The 18,263-nt window shown below is 38.4% G+C and overlaps 1 protein-coding gene across 1 annotated transcript in view; it reads right to left on the bottom strand.

Moving 5' to 3' along the window:
- The window catches only part of AASS (aminoadipate-semialdehyde synthase), a 51,981-nt gene that overhangs the window by 13,725 nt on the left and 19,993 nt on the right, over positions 1-18,263 (bottom strand). Inside the window, exons 12-18 of the mRNA XM_037023431.2 lie at positions 11,718-11,777; positions 11,461-11,528; positions 8,919-9,040; positions 8,604-8,730; positions 5,112-5,222; positions 4,911-5,019; positions 3,216-3,356 (exon numbers count right to left, since the gene is read on the bottom strand). Of these exons, the coding sequence (XP_036879326.2) occupies positions 3,216-3,356; positions 4,911-5,019; positions 5,112-5,222; positions 8,604-8,730; positions 8,919-9,040; positions 11,461-11,528; positions 11,718-11,777 (738 nt within the window). The remainder of the gene's footprint in view (positions 1-3,215; positions 3,357-4,910; positions 5,020-5,111; positions 5,223-8,603; positions 8,731-8,918; positions 9,041-11,460; positions 11,529-11,717; positions 11,778-18,263) is intronic.

The raw sequence follows: 18,263 nt of genomic DNA, 5'->3' as shown, positions 1-18,263 counted from the left end.
AGTGAGACTCTGAAGGAAGTGAGGAACGCTTTCTACTTAATTTCCTTATGAAACTCTTCTGGACTGCATAGTAAACATTACACGAGGAACCCTTTCTGCACTATTTCTTTAAAACAAAATTCTTCTGTCAGAGCTCTAAATGTAAAGAGAAATAATCTACTAAGAAGAAAAATGTGAACCTTTGGGGTCTCCATACCTATCTCACTTCTATAACCTGTGGCAATTCTAAAGTTTTGATTACTTGGTTGAAGGTGAAGAAAATTTTCTTAAGAAAAATTCAACGAAGACTAGTACATTTCAGGATTTTACTCATCAGAAATAAATCAGCTGGTTCATAAGTTTAGCATGAGATCCTTGTGAAGAAAATAGGGAAATGTAAGCTGAATGGTAATAATTCATTTAGAGAGACTGACAGCTGCTACAGCAACTTGACCCCAAAATTACTGGGTAATCATTCTCATTTACTATCAATGCAGAGTTGTGTTTCTAGGACAATATCATGGAGCTCATTAATAAGCCCTGTCCTGTTTAATATTTTATTAGTGACTTGGATGAAGACAGAAAGGCATATCTATCAATTTGACAGAGAACATGCATTTCTTTTCTGACAGGACAATGCTCACATCCAAGACCCAGTCCCAGCAGAAACAGCGGTCCTCTACTCACTGCTGCTACAGGCTGCTCTAACTCCAGCTCTGTCCCCACACCCACACCCACACCCACTGAGACTCACCAACAACAAGCTCAAAGCTAAACTCCAGAGACACTGAACCAGGAAATATACAGACAATCATCTATTCAGGGCCCACTGAAAACAAGGTTGGGTACCTCATATACATTACCTTTAATCTGTCCAATAACCCATTTTTCAGAACTGAAAACTGAGGCTGAGAGTCCCCCAGAGGCAGATGGGAACCCAGGTCTATCTGACACCATGCCCATGTTTTCTGTACTACACTGTACTGTCTGTCCCCTTAACGGGGCTTATTGGCAGATCAGCCTTTTGAGGACACTGGGTGACAAGGCACAGCACTCCAGATGATACCATGGGGGGTGCGCCTGGGAAGCGCCTTAAGGATGGCTGCAGGCAATGGAGAGCAGAGGTGGCTCATGATTTCCTACAAAGGACAGGCTGGGTGCTACAGGCAAGAGAGGAACAAGCAATGGAAGAGAGCTAGGAAGCCGATCTCAAGGCTGGGTGTGCAGGGCAAGCATCATCCTTACTTAAGAGTTTTTGTTTAGCTGGGAGAAGTTTGGGAGAGTAGACTGAAGGAGATGAGGGCGATTCTCTGCCATGTCACTGCCGGGTGCCACCAATGTCCCACCATCTATTGGAGGGAACAAAACTGAGACACAATCATTGTCTCCTATATGTGGAAGGAAATCAGATTTGTTGGAAATAGGATTAGAAGTAAAAAATAGTACCAGTGGCTAGAAATTACTACCAGGATGTAGGACAATGAGATATGTCCTAATTCAGGGCCACTGCCTAAGTTGCTGGAAAAGCTTAAGCTTTAACTTTAAGCAGAAGTCAGAGAGGTCACTGCCCACCCCCCCATGATCCTGTGAATGAAAGAAGGCCTGCTCCACCATGCAGTATGATGGTGGCACAGGTGAATGAGGGACAAGAGGACAAGAGAGGTTTTAAAAAGTTAACAGTCTGGGCTGGGAGACAGACGGATACACTTGAATTACTGAATGAATAATACAGCATCTGAAAAATTTTGGAAAGAGACAAGCAAAGTGTGGGAGTTTGGACCAAAGAACAGTGAATGGGGGCTGGAGTCGTCAGGCAAAGCCGTATCCATGAGAGGAATCTTGAGTGGGGGCCTTGAAAAAAGTATCATGTTAGCAAAGAAAAGAAAAGCTTCATGTTCTCTCTTGGTGTCCTCCAAAGTGTCAGGGAGATGCAAAACAGCACTCCTGTTTCACAAAAGGAGCTCAGGACGAAAGGGAAAAAGCATCAAGCTCAACAAATACAATTTCCATTGCTCTTGATGGAATCTCACTGCTATCAATTCCTTTATGTGGCTGACATCTGCTAGGCACCAGGGCATACCTGACACTATGACCTCTCTGAGCCCCACTGCAAGAACCCCACAAGGCCGGTATTATTATGCTTCTCTTTAGACAAGGAGCCCAAAACTCAGAGAGATAAAGTGATGGTTCCAGGGCCACCCAGTCAGTCATGGCAGAGCTAGAGCCCAGGGCCGGGCCACTGCCTTCAAACCCCTTGCTCTCTCTGCTCCACAGCTTGCATTCTGCTGACTCTTTCATTGTTATCATCTGTATTATGTATATGGCCTCCTGAAAATAAGCATTTTGCCCAACTGAAGCAAGAATTTTGTCTACATTCCCACGTTAGTTTATACCAAACATGGGCCAGTCCCTTTTCCACGATTGCAGAAAGTGGAGGAGCTGTTGAAATGCCATGGGTGACAGGCTGCGACATATAAAAAGATGTATGCTTGGTAGAACATTAGACTGAGTTCTGGCACAAACCTCATGCTTCTTGGCGTTGGAGAACTGGTTGGACCATTAGCGCCTACATTACACATCAGGAGCCTGATGCCCAGTGGACCTTTATAATTGCCTGGCCTTCGATGACACTGAGAGGGATGCCAGCAGTTGGACCAGAGCTCAGGGGTCCTGTTTCATATCCTGAAACATGTGAATGTATCTTTCCAGTATCACATTTAAGTGCCCTGCCTTTCTGACAGTGTTTTAAGTACAGCTCTGGTCCTCTGGTCACTAAATCAGTTCTTCTCAAATTCAACTACACATTAGAATCACTGGGGGAGCTTTTTAAAGGTTCCCTGAGGTCCTTCCTTCAGAGGGACAACCCTTAGTGTCTGGCCCCAAGTCCAGCACATAGGAGGGATTCACTAAATGTCTGTGAAGCCAAAACAAATCACCAGGTGACCAGTATTTACACATGCAGAAAAGCTGAGAAGTGAGTTTGCAAGTTGTAGCAACAACTTGCAAGAAGTTAAAGAGGAAAGAATGAGTATGAACTTTGCTGTGAATGGGGAGGAGACCATGCACACCAAGTAGAACAGAAACTATATACTAGGAAACACCAAAGGAGGACGGAGTGGAACATATGTGGCCCAGCCACTACAAAGGGGCCTAGTTATCAGGGGGGACAGAGTCTGGACTTCCTCAGTCAGTAACTGCAGGTTTGCCTCTCCAAAGCTCTGATGATGACCCTTCACCTTTCCATTGAGCAGATAGGTGGCAGGCTGCATTACGTTCATCAGGACGCCCACTGGACTCCAGCTAAATTTGTATCTCAAAGGATTGTCTGAATATTCAGGGGCTGGAAGACCACCACAGTAGGAAATATAAGATTCAATCTGTAAAATAAAGAATCAATAGATTAGAGAGAATTAGCAATAAATTAGGGAAGACAATGTTTCCAAATAATGAACTGAATATAGTGACACAAATGAGGTAAGCTGGCAACAGGTTTTCCTTTCTTAAAGTTGCAAACGCTTTCAAAAACACATTCTTAAAACCAAACACCATTTGATTAAGTCAGCCATATTTTATAGATTTATTTTTTTAATCCTCTGTAGATTCTGACAAACATTTTCCTCAGTTAAAAATGTAGCTATATTAACCTTTTCAAACAAAATGGCTTCTCTCTCACTTACCAACTTTACATTTCCCTGTATGGCCCCGGAAGATGACTGGTTAGCCAGAGACAGGTAAGATTCCTCAAGGGAGGAACAACCTAAGACAGGCACAGTTGCAGGGGGGCCATCAGGTGAGAAATTGGGGAACAACAGTGGTGAAGCTTAGAACCTCACCCCTGCCCTGTGTTGAGAGAAAGCTTCTGCATCCATGGATGTTTTATTGCCCTTGTCTAGCTCGGATTAGCACATAGTCTACAGGCACACACCTGATCATCTACAATTGCTCTCTTACAACACTAAACTATGTTTTCTACCTTTATCTTGCATCTACCTACCACTTCAGCAGTTTATTAAAAATAAAAATAATAATAATAATAATAAAGGGAGAAATGTGGGATCCACATATAAATCAAGTATAAAAATCAAACGAATATTCATATTTGACCTGATTGTTCATAGTTCATAATGCTTGATCAGAACCGAAAGTCTCTGTGATGAATGCCCTTGTACTGTTCACCATGTAAGAACTTATTCACTATGTAAGAACTTGTTCGTTATGCTTCAGAAGATTGGAGACTGATGAGAACTAGGCTTGAGATGGATTAATGATTATGCATTGAGCATTGACCCTCCTATACAGAATTTTATTGTTGTTAACAACCATTTGATCAATAAATATGAGAGATGCCCTCTCAAAAAAAAAAAAATCTAGCTATTATTTCAATTCTGCTTGGTTAATTCCTCCTGACTTTTGTATCCAAATTACCTATTTGATTGTGTATACTATAGCATATAATTATAATGACTTAATATTAATATAAAATAGAATTGAATATAGATTTAGAATTCATTTATGTTACATATATAACCAAAAACATCTTGTCTAATTCAACACATTTTCATACCCAATAGTTCCTTCTCACATGTAAAAGATACTTCATATACCAACAGAATGATGATATTCCGAATAATTTTTCTGACTTTTAAAAGTCAACGCTTATTGTAGACTCTCCAAGGCAGTCTAAAATCTTTCATGAAGTTAACATTGTCTAGCATCTATTTCTCTACAAATCGATTACGGAGACTTGGGCATTATTTTACCAAGCAGCTATTTCTGCAGTTACAGAATTTTATTTGAAATGTCTCATCAAAGTATAAGTTAGAATATAGCAGCCTCTTCAATCAAAATTACAGAAAGGTTATATCTGTACACAAAAATCCGGACCTTTTCACATTTCCCTAAGTGGACCTTTAGGTGTAAATCTGGCTCACCGTGGCTCCCACTTCTCTGGCCTTATCTATTGTTTCCTTTGCCAACATATGATCGAGACCAGGGTCCAACCCCAATTCACCAATGACTGTGATGCCAGCATCTTCCACACTAGAACAGATGGAAAGAGGAGGAAGGAAAGGTTGGATATAAAATGAAAATAATGCCATGGAGCTACTTTGTTGGAAATGACTGAAACTTACCTCTTTTGCAATTCTTTTAATGCTGGAGTGATGTAACTTGCAGTGATCATGTTAACTTTGCTTGTGATGCAGGCCTTGGCCACAAGAGGGTGCAATACATACGGCAGCAAGCTTCAAAATGGAAAAACCAATCAGAAACCGTCTTGTACATAAAACCTTACCTTCCAACGTACCTTGAACTGTACTAAAAGCTCGGACACCCTCCGATTATTTTCTCAGAGATGACTAATGAGGCCTTGAGGACTATAGAATCAATCCATCCTGTTACCACATTTAAAACTCTACAATATGACCTTCATGAATCGTTTCCATTTTTCTCCCTTGATCTCCTTCATAAACCATATATGAGAACCACAGAAGCTATTGTAATTCTCCACTCACAGCCTTTACTTTCCCAGCTCTGAAACTTTACCCATACTGTGACTTCCACTTGGAATACTCCCTCCACTCACCAATTTCCATCCAGGTCATACCATCCTTAAAGAAATGTCTGAGAACATATCTCCTCCAGGAAGCTTTCTCAGATTCCCCTAAAGCCGTATCTCCTTTCTCTGCATGTATTCAGTTATTTCTTTATAACATTAAATAGAATTGATTCCACTCAACTTTATGTTTCCACAATTTTCTGTCTTGGGTCCCGAAAACGTAAGGTTGCTATTCTTTTAACCCTCATATCTCCCAAACAGGAGGCAGTTAAACTAAGTCAAGGTAACTCATATGTTACATTAAAGAGTAGAGTCTAGGAAGAGCCAGGGGGAAGAAACAGACTTTAATGGTATTGATTGATGTAAAGGCTATTGAAATGGCTAAAAGTCTAGATGGTGAGCAAATTATGACTGTACTCAAAACTCAACTTTGATTGGGTTTCCTAAAAACCTGACTATGTTTTAATTTGGTGCCAGGACTACACAATCACAAAAAAAATCAATTTCCATAAATGGCGACATAATGAGTATATTCATATTCTAAGGAATGATAAAACATCCTATCAATTGCATAACAATACTTAAGTTCTACTGGCTTATTGCTTATTTGGTAAAGCAACCTATGTAAATACAAACTATAAATATAAATTTAGAAGCATTACCACAATATATCACTGTACTTGCCAAATTCAGTATTTCAGATTTTCTCTATTTTACATAAAACAAAACCATAAAACCACCCATCTCTTAGGCACTTATTCCTCCTTAGGTTAATAGCATAGAGTATTGCCATTAGATTTATTATCATATAGAATAAAATTGTGTACATATTTGCTAGTACCAATATAAAGGCTGTTGATCAGTTTTTTAGCTTTTTTAACAAAAAGAAATTGTTACTAAATTTGGTAGCCCTTTAAACACTAATGAACAAAATACTGTAAAACTCTGTAGGAAAAGTATTAATAGAAAATGTACAATGATGCTATCTTGAAGGTTAAGTGGGAATTTAAGTGTCACATTCCCCACATTGCAAACTTGACTGATAAAAGTTGTATCAAGATATAATATTTTTAAACATTGGCCTTATCTGCACTAACCTAATAATATGATAGGAACTAGAATGATAGAACTTTGATTGATGGTGCCTACTTTGAACAAAGGGATTAGAGTTCACAATTCACTGTATATGTAATATAGTAACTACTCAAGGGGACATAACCCTTGAATTATGTGAGTTGACTTCAATCCAACTCAGATAATTTAGAATGCAAATAATTCAGAAATGCCACCCACAAAAACATACACAAAATACAAATAGGATTTTCAAAGTAACTTAGAAACTCAACTACTACTTTGCATTAAATCATTAAAATCTAAACTTGCAAATTAAAACCATAAGAATCTAGCATATTTATATAAAATTTGTTGTGAAACATATTCTTTACTTGTTTTACTTTGTTAGTCCCTATCAAAACATTTAAAATAAATTTCTGTCAAAACATTCTTTCTCAGGCTTAAAAAACAAAAAAATTATTTATGGAACTCTAAGGAGTTATTAATTAAATAACACTAATTATTTAATGTTTAACGGCATTTACCACTATTCAACATAGAAAACGAAATGTGAAAAATTATGAAACAGATTTAGCTAATGCTAAATCTTATTCAAGGCCACCAGTTTGCTAAATTTTAAAATTTGTGCATATTAAATTATTGTCTTTGTCCATTATCTTGTCATATCTTGCTTCAGATTTAGTTCCAAATATGTTCTATGGTGCTATTTTCATATTTTTTAACAAAAAAACAATATTCTACTTAAGTACCAATGTGTGACAAAAACAGAACTCTTTGTTTTATTCAGTAGGCTAGAACATTAGATTTTGAATCAGAACCTATATTCATAGTATCACTGACAGACTGGATCTACTGGTCATTGATAAATCTTTGCTGAATAAAATTTAATGCACATTTTATATAAGTTGAATAATATTTTAGGTGCCCAAAATAAGCCTATAATTTAAATATATCAACAGAAAATACAGAAGTTCCCACTTGGAATTACCATTCATTATGTCTATATTCCACATCCTTTTTTTTTTCCCAGTGGGATATCACAGAACTTCCTCCAAAAATAGCATTTGAATCTGATCTAAGTAGTAAAGTGATCTAATTATGAAAGAAAAGTAACTTTCTTTCTCACATCTTGGAAAAATTATATTCTAAGAATAAATACTACTCTCATCATTTTGGTATTTGAAAACCAAACTTAATTATAGACTAATCCTCATGTAGCTCTGTACCTACAAGTTAGATCTGCATTTTTACTATAGTAATAAACACTATATTTCAAGATCCATTCCTATGATAAGACTAAAATGGTCATGAGTCTAGAGAAGCTATTTATTTTCATTTAAGCTTTATAAGTCCAAAGGATAAAAGAGCTACCAAAATATATGAAACATGAATATCTCATGACCCAACAATTCCACCTCTAGGTAGATACCCAACAGAAATGTGAGCATGTGGTAACCAAAAGACAAATACTGAAATGTTTATAGCAGCAGAATCATAATAGCCAAATTCAGAAACAACCTAAACATCCATCAACAGTCAAGTGGATGATAGTGGTACATTCATACACTGGAATAGTACCCAGCGGTGGGGATGAGTAATCGACAATCACAGCCAACCACACAAGCAACTCTCACAGCCACAATGTTGAATGAAAGAAGACAGCCACGAGTGAGGACATACTGAGTGACTCCAACTGTACGAAGTTGAAAATGATCAAAAACTAATCCCTAGAAGCCAGGATTCCCGTTTGTGGATGGGGTAATAATGGAAAGGGGCACAAGGAGGGCTTCTGGGTGCTACTGTGTGCTGGATAATGGTTCACTTGGTGAAAATTCACTGAATTATACACTTACGATGTGTGCACTTTTCTGGATGCACACTTCAATTTAAAAGCACTTAGAGGAGAAGGGAGGCAAGGAGAAAGACAAAACAAGGAGAGAATAATAATGACAACAGCAAAACATATGGCAATCATTTCTTGCTAGATACTTACCTAATGACGAGATCCTGCATTGCCACCAAGGAGCCCAACTCCTTCTCTTGTTTACCAATGTCCATGATGACAGAATTAATTTTATATTTCTTGCCTAACTGCTCAATTTGATTCTTCAGGTCAGAGCCTATTTCAAGAATTAAAAAGTACAATTTTTAGATTTCCTTCCACTTGACAGAGAGTAAACCTCATTTTAATATCTCTAAAAATGATTTCTCAAAGTTTATAAACAAGATAATCATCTAAAGATCACAGTGTAAACATGCTCTGAAATCAGTTTTTCTTCTTCTTCCTTATAAATTAGGGCTTATTTACCTACTGTTATTTCTATATTGTCATCTCTTGACAGGTATTCCAATACAGGCTCAGATACATAACCAGTTCCAAGAACCAAGACCTTTTTCTTGGTGCCCATTGAAAGTGACTGAGCATGTTCCCTATAAATAAAAGAGGAGGGGGGTGCGGGATTTAACAAAGAAAAAAATTTAGTAACAAAATCTTGCTGTCCTCAAGCCAAACTAAAACTTAGACTATGAAGTGTTAACTTTTTCCCACGTTCCTTATAATAACCTCAACAGGAGTTCCCTGTAACAACATTTCTTAATTATTGTAGGTTTTGTACAATGAACAGTAGACCCTGACATCTCTGAGGTTATATGTCCCTAGACTTTCACGATTCCCAATACCACTAGTGAGGTACAGATGTTGGACCACTGCCTGGCTTACTCACGATTAAGTAACTTGGTCTCACACTTTGTCCTTCCAGGGACATGATTCAAAATCACGCTAGGGGCTTTACATCGGAAACCTTATTTACTCCTCACAACAATCCGAGGAGACAACGATCTGAGGAGGAGATTATTATCCATATTAGACATTATTTTGTCATTTATATTTGGGGTCATTTGAAAACAGTTAAAACCCTAACTTTGAAATCACAAATGCCATGAGTTAAATGTAGAAACCTAACATGAATTACTAGACTGGATTTTGATTCTTGAACTGTTTATTCTGTTGGAAATTGTACCTTCCTGGCAGATAAATCCCTTTTTCCTACAAACTATGAACTCCAAGACAGTGACTAAGTCTTATCCATCCTTAGAAACCCATTAATGCTCAGCAGATTTTGTCTTAAATATGGAAGATGCTCATGAAAAGTCTTTTGAATCGAATTCCCAGATTATTGATGTAAAACCATGGAAATGGCTGGGTGCAGGGACTTAAGCAGAAAGCTCTGTTGTTGAAATCTTTCAGGCCAGGATGTCTCTCAAATTTTAACTTTATCATTGATTATGAGTGAATAAAAATAAACCTAAATACAAACTGTTCCTGCCCCTTTTTACCTCCAACACTCATATTGCTGATGAGGTGAGTTGTCCTTTAACATTGATCCCCATCCCACTTCACCTCCCAGAAAGAACCACTATTATTTGGTTAATGTATATCCTTTCTAATACCACTTTTTATAGTTTGTGTGACTAAAGCTTAGTATTTTAATGTCCAAAATAAAATGTTTCAAATAAGTTTTTTAAAACTCACTCCCAAATTTCAATACTGTCCACCCCATCAGCAAACATAAACCTTCCAGGCTAAGTGATGAACAGAATGTAAGAATAAGGCTGGATGTGAGATAATTTAAATTTCCTTTCAAAATGCAATGTTCAGTATCAGTTTCTTAGCATAAGATTTCACCAGGACAGAGGGCAGGAAATTCTAGCAGTTGCAGCCAAGTAGACATAGTGCTACATGCAGTATGATGCAAAAGAGTGAGACTGTTATTGTGACTGGTCCTGTTTGACACATCACGAGGGATAGTAATATAAGAGACCATCAGGCAGTGAGAATCAAAAGATAACAGAGAGCTATGAAAAACAAACACGTGAAGTTTCCCCAATAAAAAGTTTCCTACAGGGTTATAGAGCTAGCTGCTTTAAAAAAAGAAAAAATTGATACACTCTTGGTATGGTTTGCCAGACTATTTCATTGACACATAAAAAGCAACTATAAGCAAAAAAGCATAAGATCAATGTAGTTCATCTGGACAGATCTTTTTGTTGACCTTTTATAGATGGAATAACTGAATATTAAGATAAGACATTTCTTTGTTTTTAATTTTCCCACTCTGATTTATCCTAAGAATTCAATGCATGGGGTTTTGTTTGTTTGTTTGTTATGAATAGACTGGTGGAGCAGATATAAACACAAATCAAGTACCATCAGCTGAAGAACGCCAGAACATTCCAAAGAAATGTGAGTGTCTTCAAACTCTGAGCAAGAAAAATCAATTAAGGAAACAGGAGCCCTAGCTAAGAATCTTTCTAAGAGAACTACTCTCTTGGGTAGAATTGCCACATTATTTTCTCGCACCTTCCTCCTAATATGAATCCCCAGGGAAACCTGACTTCTCACCATTTTCTTTCTTCACTACTTGTCTTAATTTCTCACCAAGAGCCCACTTGCCTAAACATTACACTAAACAAAAGAGAGTCCAAGCCCTCAACCAAAAAAAGACTGAAAGCACCACAGAAAGGATTAGTGTGCTCATTTTCCTTTGAGAAAATAACTGAGGAAAGAAAACCTACAACATCCTACAGAAAGAACAAGATGCTACCCAGACAACCTTTTGGACTTTTGCTTGCTTACACACAAGTCTACCTAGGGCATCAGTAAGTCAAAGTGATGCTACAATGCTGTTAGAGGGAAAATAATTCACATTGGTTTCAGCCAGTCACTTAGTTTAGATTTCCTATATTTACAGACATTTTCAAATTTTACCTATTGTATAAACCTAGTATCATGAACTCACATTGAAGTACTAGAAGATACTCAAGAGAACCAAAATAAGAATAGTACTTACCTGCTCTCTCGGAGTTTCTGGATATATTTATACTTATCAGGCAACATACCATTGGATGTAATCACTGCCTAAATGTATATGACAAACATTTCTTTAGTATCCATGTTTTAGTCCCAGAAATATTGGTTCATGATTGACAGAAACAGACAGAGTAACAAAAACAGAGAAAGAAAGATAAGGAGAGGAAAAGGGAAAGAGAAAGGGGATGGTAGTGGGAAAATACATTCATGGGAAAAAAAATTATTTTCACAACTTACATCTCGCACCACAGGAGAAAAATTCTGACTTTCAAGAGGCTGAGTTGCATCTGACAATATCTGAAAGGCAAATAGATTGATAAGAGATAAATGACATTGTAAAGAAGGCTTATTGATGTTTGTATCCATATTAAAATATTAGTTCAGAAAAAAAAAGAATTGAGGAAAGTTTCCTGAAGATCCCTTAACTATAAATAAATGGAAATAGAAGCCTTCTACAAGCAGTGGATTCCACCCTCCAAGAACACACCATTTCAGCACAAGTTCCACTTTCAAAACTAAAATTTGATTATAATCATCTTTGCTTGCTGGCAACACAAAAAAGCATGCCATTCCTCACCAGTTAGATGTATTGAGCACGCTGGCAAATGTCACCACAAACTTTATAACCATGGTCCTCGCTCTGAGGGCCTCTATTGCCTCCCAAAGGTTCAGGTTGTTCTATTAGAAGTGGAATGGATCTTCCAGACAGCAAGCCACCAACCCTACAGTAGGGAGTCTCCCTCAGGTCAATATTCTACATATAGGCATGTCAGCATTCTAAATATAGGCAAAGTGCCAGAAAATGACTTGACCAAGGAGACCTCAGAAAGCCATCACACTTCTCCCATTATCTCACTAAAGTAAGTCAGATGCCCAGCAACAAAAAACCACATCTCACATACTAACATCCCAGCATCCTCTATCCTCCTCTTTTCTCCCAAGGTCTCCAACTCCTAAACAGACTACGCACATGAGTCAGTATTATAACTTCTATATCATGGCCTTAGTGCTAATGAGACAATCATCACCCCCGTCCATGGGTTAGGGTCTAGAGCACCCACCCAACTAAGAAAGAGCAAAATGTACCTACAAGACGCTGGTAGGAGTGACCTACTTACTGTATTAAAATAAATATAAAGCTACTTTCATGTATCTAAAACACAAGGTACCGAGGCTATCTATTCCTGGGACATGGGCACCAAGGAAAGGTAAGTGTATCTGTCAGGCAGGACGTTTTTTGGGAAGTTCATGGAGTTGACACCCCCAGGGGCCTCCCACCACTCCTTTCTCCCAGGCACCAATGGAGCACTCCCTTCTCAAGCTGACTCCTCCACCTGCCAGCCCCTCCACAGGCCAGGAGCCCTTAGTAGATAATAGAACGAGTGCAAATATCACTGGATATATGGTTAAACCTCTGAACTCTTGGGTATCTTTTCACTCTCTCTGCTCTTTACCTCTCATTCTACAGCCTATATTAGCCTTCCTGGGCCATGGGAACTACTTCCACCTCCCTTTCTCTCATTTATTGCCAATTTAAAACACAAACCTGATGATTTCCCCTGTGCCTGTTTAAAATGATGCAGTAGCTTTCTGCTGCCTTCCAGATGAAGCCCCCAGCTCCCTCTGTGGCCCACCAGACAGTACAGCCTGGCTCTGCCTCTCCCACCTTAACTCTTTTGCCTCACACCCAGTGTTTCAGGCCTAGTGTGTGTGGAGCTGCTTATCTGCACCACACTTTCTCATGCCTCTGTGCTCCACCACGTAGATGCTCTGCATGCTGTTCCTCTGTTTGGACCTCCCCTTCTTTGCCCTCTAAGATACAGCTGAAGGATTGCTTCTCTGTGAAGCCCTTACCAATACCTGCCCCCCAAACATTCCTTAAAGGTAGGAACTGCACTTGTCATCTTGCCATATACCTGCTACATTATAAGATGGTAAATATTCAATAAATAGATGAATGGATACAAGCAATAACTATTTAAAATATAATAAAGTCTTTCCCAAGAAACTAAATAACTGTCATGGATCTATTCAAAGAAAGACAAACATAGGAGACAACAAAAGCCTTGCGGACTGCATTCAGCTGTCTCTCTTGCTGGACTCCAATCATTACAAAACCACCAGCACAAGAGTCCTGAAGCAGATGGTACGTCTTGTCACTTCCACACGTAACACCTTTGAGAGCCCCTTACTCTTTCCTAAATTAATTTCAAGCTGTTTATCCTGGCATTAAGACCCTTTCCAACATGGAACCAATAGACTCTCCATTACGCCAACAGACTTGACAACTCACAAAATCCCTATGTGAAATTTAACCTTTGCTCTCCTCACTCCATCACATAGGGTGCCTCTCACTTCCACGCAAATGAACAGGCCCCATACATCTATTAAGAGCCAACTCAAATGTCACCTCTTTCACAAAATCTCTCCTGACTTTATCCAACAGGACAGAGTCTCTTCTTCTACAACTTCATTATCATCTTTCTTATGGCTGTCACATTTCACCTTGTGGCAGTGTTGCACACTTGTCTCATCCCCTTCCAGGACCTCATGCCTCTATAGTTCAGAAGCTGTGTTTTTATAGCCTGTGCCCTGCAGTGCTATAGGGTCTATATGAATCTTAAATCAAAAAGGGAAATTTAGGGACAAAGGGACATTGTATATGTTTTACATACAGTTCCCATATGGTTATCAGAAAAGAACATAGGCAATATTCTTAATTTTTTTGTGGTAGGCAGATACACATATACCAAGACTACAGAATAGAGACAGTCACCAATTTCCATAAATGCCTAGTGCTTAAAGACAGTGCTGAGATAGATACCCACATGGCAATCCTACCACACTGTCTACAGGACTACAGTGATGTACAAAAGGAAGACAGTGTGACGGCTTTGAGAAGTTGGCTTGGTCATCAGACATCTAAGCAATGCCACCTGAACAAAAATCTCTCAAACTTCACTGTCTGATATTCTTAACTTTGTTACACTGCCTTTAAATATATCAATTACTGATTTATATAGATATAAACACAGTACCTTTTTTAATGTACCTTTTCTACCCAGCAAGGTGAATTAACTATTTTCCAACCAATCCTCCCATTGAATGAAACCATGTAAAACATGAAAAGCCTCAGTTTTTAAGTTCAAAAAGTAGCAAACCCATGCTTCTGGCTAGGAAGAATTAATATAGTCAAAATCGCCATCCTGCCCAAAGCAATATACAGATTTGATGCAATCCCTATAAAATTATCAACAGCATTCTTCAACAAACTGGAACAAATAGTTCAAAAATTCATATGGAACCACCAAAGACCCCAAATAGCCAACGCAATCTTGAGAAGGAAAAGTAAAGTGGAGGGGGATCTTGCTCCCCAACTTCAAGCTCTACTACAAAGTGGAACAGAATAGAGACTCCAGACATTAACCCAAACATATATGGTCAATTAATATACAATAAAGGAGCCATGGACATACAATGGGGAAATGACAGTCTCTTCAACAGATGATGCTGGCAAAACTGGACAGCTACATGTAAGAGAATGAAACTGAATCACTGTCTAACCCCATACACAAAAGTAAATTCGAAATGGATCAAAGACCTGAATGTAAGTCATGAAACCATAAAACTCTTAGAAAAAAACAAGCAAAAATCTCTTAGACATAAACATGAGTGACTTCTTCATGAACATATCTCCCCAGGCAAGGGAAACAAAAGCAAAAATGAACAGGTGGGACTATATCAAGCTGAAAAGCTTCTGTACAGCAAAGGACACCATCAATAGAACAAAAAGGTATCCTACAGTATGGGAGAATATAGTCATAAATGACAGATCTGATAAAGGGTTGACATCTAATATATATAAAGAGCTCATGCACCTCAACAAACAAAAAGCAAATAATCCAATTAAAAAATGGGCAGAGGAGCTGAACAGACAGTTCTCTAAAGAAGAAATTCAGAAGGCCAACAGACACATGAAAGATGCTCCACATTGCTTGTCATTAGAGAAATGCAAATTAAAACCACAATGAGATATCACCTCACACCAGTAAGGATCGCTACCATCCAAAAGATAAACAACAACAAATGTTGGCAAGGTTGTAGAGAAAGGGGAACCCTCCTACACTGTTGGTGGAATGTAAATTAGTTCAACCATTGTGGAAAACAGTATGGAGGTTCCTCAAAATGCTTAAAATAGAAATACCATTTGACCCAGGAATTCCACTTCTAGGAATTTACCCTAAGGATGCAGCAGCCCAGTTTGAAAAAGACAGATACACCCCCATGTTTATCCCAGCACTATTTACAATAGCCAAGAAACGGAAGCAACCTAATGTCCATGAGTAGATGAATGGATAAAGAAGATGTGGTACATATACACAATGGAGTATTATTCAGCCATAAGAAGAAAACAAACCCTACCACTTGCAACAACATGGATGGAGCTAAAGGGTATTATGCTCAGTGAAATTAGCCAGGCAGAGAAAGACAAGTACCAAATGATTTCACTCATATGTGGAGTATAAGAACAAAGAAAAACTGAAGGAACAAAACAGCAGCAGAATCACAAAAGCCATGAATGTACTAACAGTTACCAAAGGAAAAGGGACTGGGGAGGATGGGTGGGAAAAAGAAAGGGGGCATTACAATTAGCATGTATAATGTGTGTGAGGGGGTATGGGGTGGGCTCTACAACACAGAGAAGACAAGTAGTGATTTTACAGCATCTTACTATGCTGATGGACAGTGACTGTGAAGGGGTATGTGGGGGGGGACTTGGTGAAGAGGGGGTGCCTAGTAAACATAATGTTCTTCATGTAATTGTAGATTAATGATACCAAAAAAAAGTAGCAACAATTTGCTGCACTGTAATTCTGGAGAAGGAATGAGTTCAATATTTGGCACCACTTTCCTTAGGTGTAGTTGCCAATGTGGGCACAGTTGCTGGGATGTTGAGAGATTGAAGGGAAAGCAGAAGAGAGACTGAGAAACTGAGCTTTGGCTGACTTTAAACAATAGGGTAACAAAAATAAGAGTTTAATATCTAATGAAGGGGCCCTTAATAAATGCCAGGTTTTCATTTGGGATCCTGAAAGACATATTCTAAGATAAATGGTAAATTGAAAAACATCAGTTCTCCAAAGGACTAGAGCCCAGCTTTGAATCACCTGCATCCCCAACTGAATTGAGGTCATTTTCTTCTAGCCTTGCCAGAATCAAAGGAAATCTTCTCTGGAGAAAATTACATAACATTCAGAGCTTCAAATCTTCTCTAAAATTTGAACACACACTATCCAGCATTCAGTCAAAAATAAGCAGGCATATGAAGTGATAAGAATTGACTAAAAAACAAGACAAAAGTAAAACAAGGAACAGACTCAAGAAGTTTACTGGAATTATTTATCAGAAGTGAGTTTAAACTCTGATTAATATGTCCAAAAAAAGAATTTTCCCAAAAAAGTCAAAACAAATCCATAGTTAGAAGTCAACATAGTACATACCTTTAGGAAGGAGATGGGATAGTGCAGGGAGAGCCACAAGGGGGTTTCTGGGATGCCAGCATTGTTTTATTTTTTACCTACACAGTGTTCACATGGGTATCTTTTTGAAAATTTATCATGCTGTATACTCATAGAGCACTCACCTAGGATATTTCAACATTTTATACTATTATATAAAATAAAAATCATATTTTGTTATTTAATAAAAGAAGATTTTTTTTTAAGAAACATACTTACCTCTCTTGAGCTACATGTGCTAACCATCAATCACACCTTACTGAGAATTCACTGAATTGGGCTGCTTTTCTCCTAATATCTATATGAGATCCACTGTACTGAACGAATGGCAATTTTGATTAAGGACAATTGATAAATGCTAAAAAGGGCAGATTCAGAAAAGTGAAAACCAACTTCCATGTAAAACTCTGTTCCAAGTCCTTGGATGATACACAGACTGAGCACACAAGGGTCAGGCTACAAGCAGCCCAGGCAAAGGCGAAAGCGGCCCCCACCACAGGCGCAAATTAACTGCCTGCTAAAACAGGCAAGTCAGGCTTTTTCAGAGAAATGCAACAACCCAGAATCTCCACAGCATAACTTGTCACATCATCCAGGGCACAGTTCAAAATTACTCAACTTAAGAAAACCAGACAACTATGACCTGACCCATTCTCAAGGCAAAAGACAACCACGTTCAACCCCAAGGTGATTCAGAATTTTGGAAATATGAGGCAAAGACTATAAAGCAGCTTCGATAACTATGCTCCATGTGATAAAGGAAAGAACATTCATAATAAATGAAAAGACAGAAATTCTCAACAGAGAAAGAGGGAAAAAAATCTAACTGGAAATTTTAGAACTGAAAAGAGAGCATCTGAAATTCAAAAGTCACTAAAAGGACTAAATGAAGCCATTAAGTCTACAGGGAAATGATGCCAGGCTGAAATGAGTGAAGATCATCAAAAATGGTAAACATCTAGGAAGCCTGTTACATCTCCCTGCTGACATATACCAGGAGGAAAAATAAAAGGTTAAAATGGAATAGTGTGTGAAAGAAAAGAAGATGGCGGACTCGAAGTTTCACATATTCATGTCCCCACTAACTACTGCCCTATTTTAGTGTGCAAGCTCTTGAGTAAAACTCCAGATGAAAAGGGCCATAGCCACAACTCATACCTCTGAAATCACTGCCAGGGGCAGACTCCATTAGCAACAGAAATAACACAGGGTGCGTACATGCTTAGGATAAAAACTGGAATAAGAAAGCTTATCTTTGGCAAAG

The sequence above is a fragment of the Manis javanica genome, chromosome 6, assembly GCF_040802235.1.
Source record: "Manis javanica isolate MJ-LG chromosome 6, MJ_LKY, whole genome shotgun sequence".
NCBI lineage: Eukaryota > Metazoa > Chordata > Mammalia > Pholidota > Manidae > Manis > Manis javanica.
The sequence above is the reverse complement of the archived record's forward strand: the minus strand, read 5'-3'. Positions and strand labels throughout refer to the sequence as shown.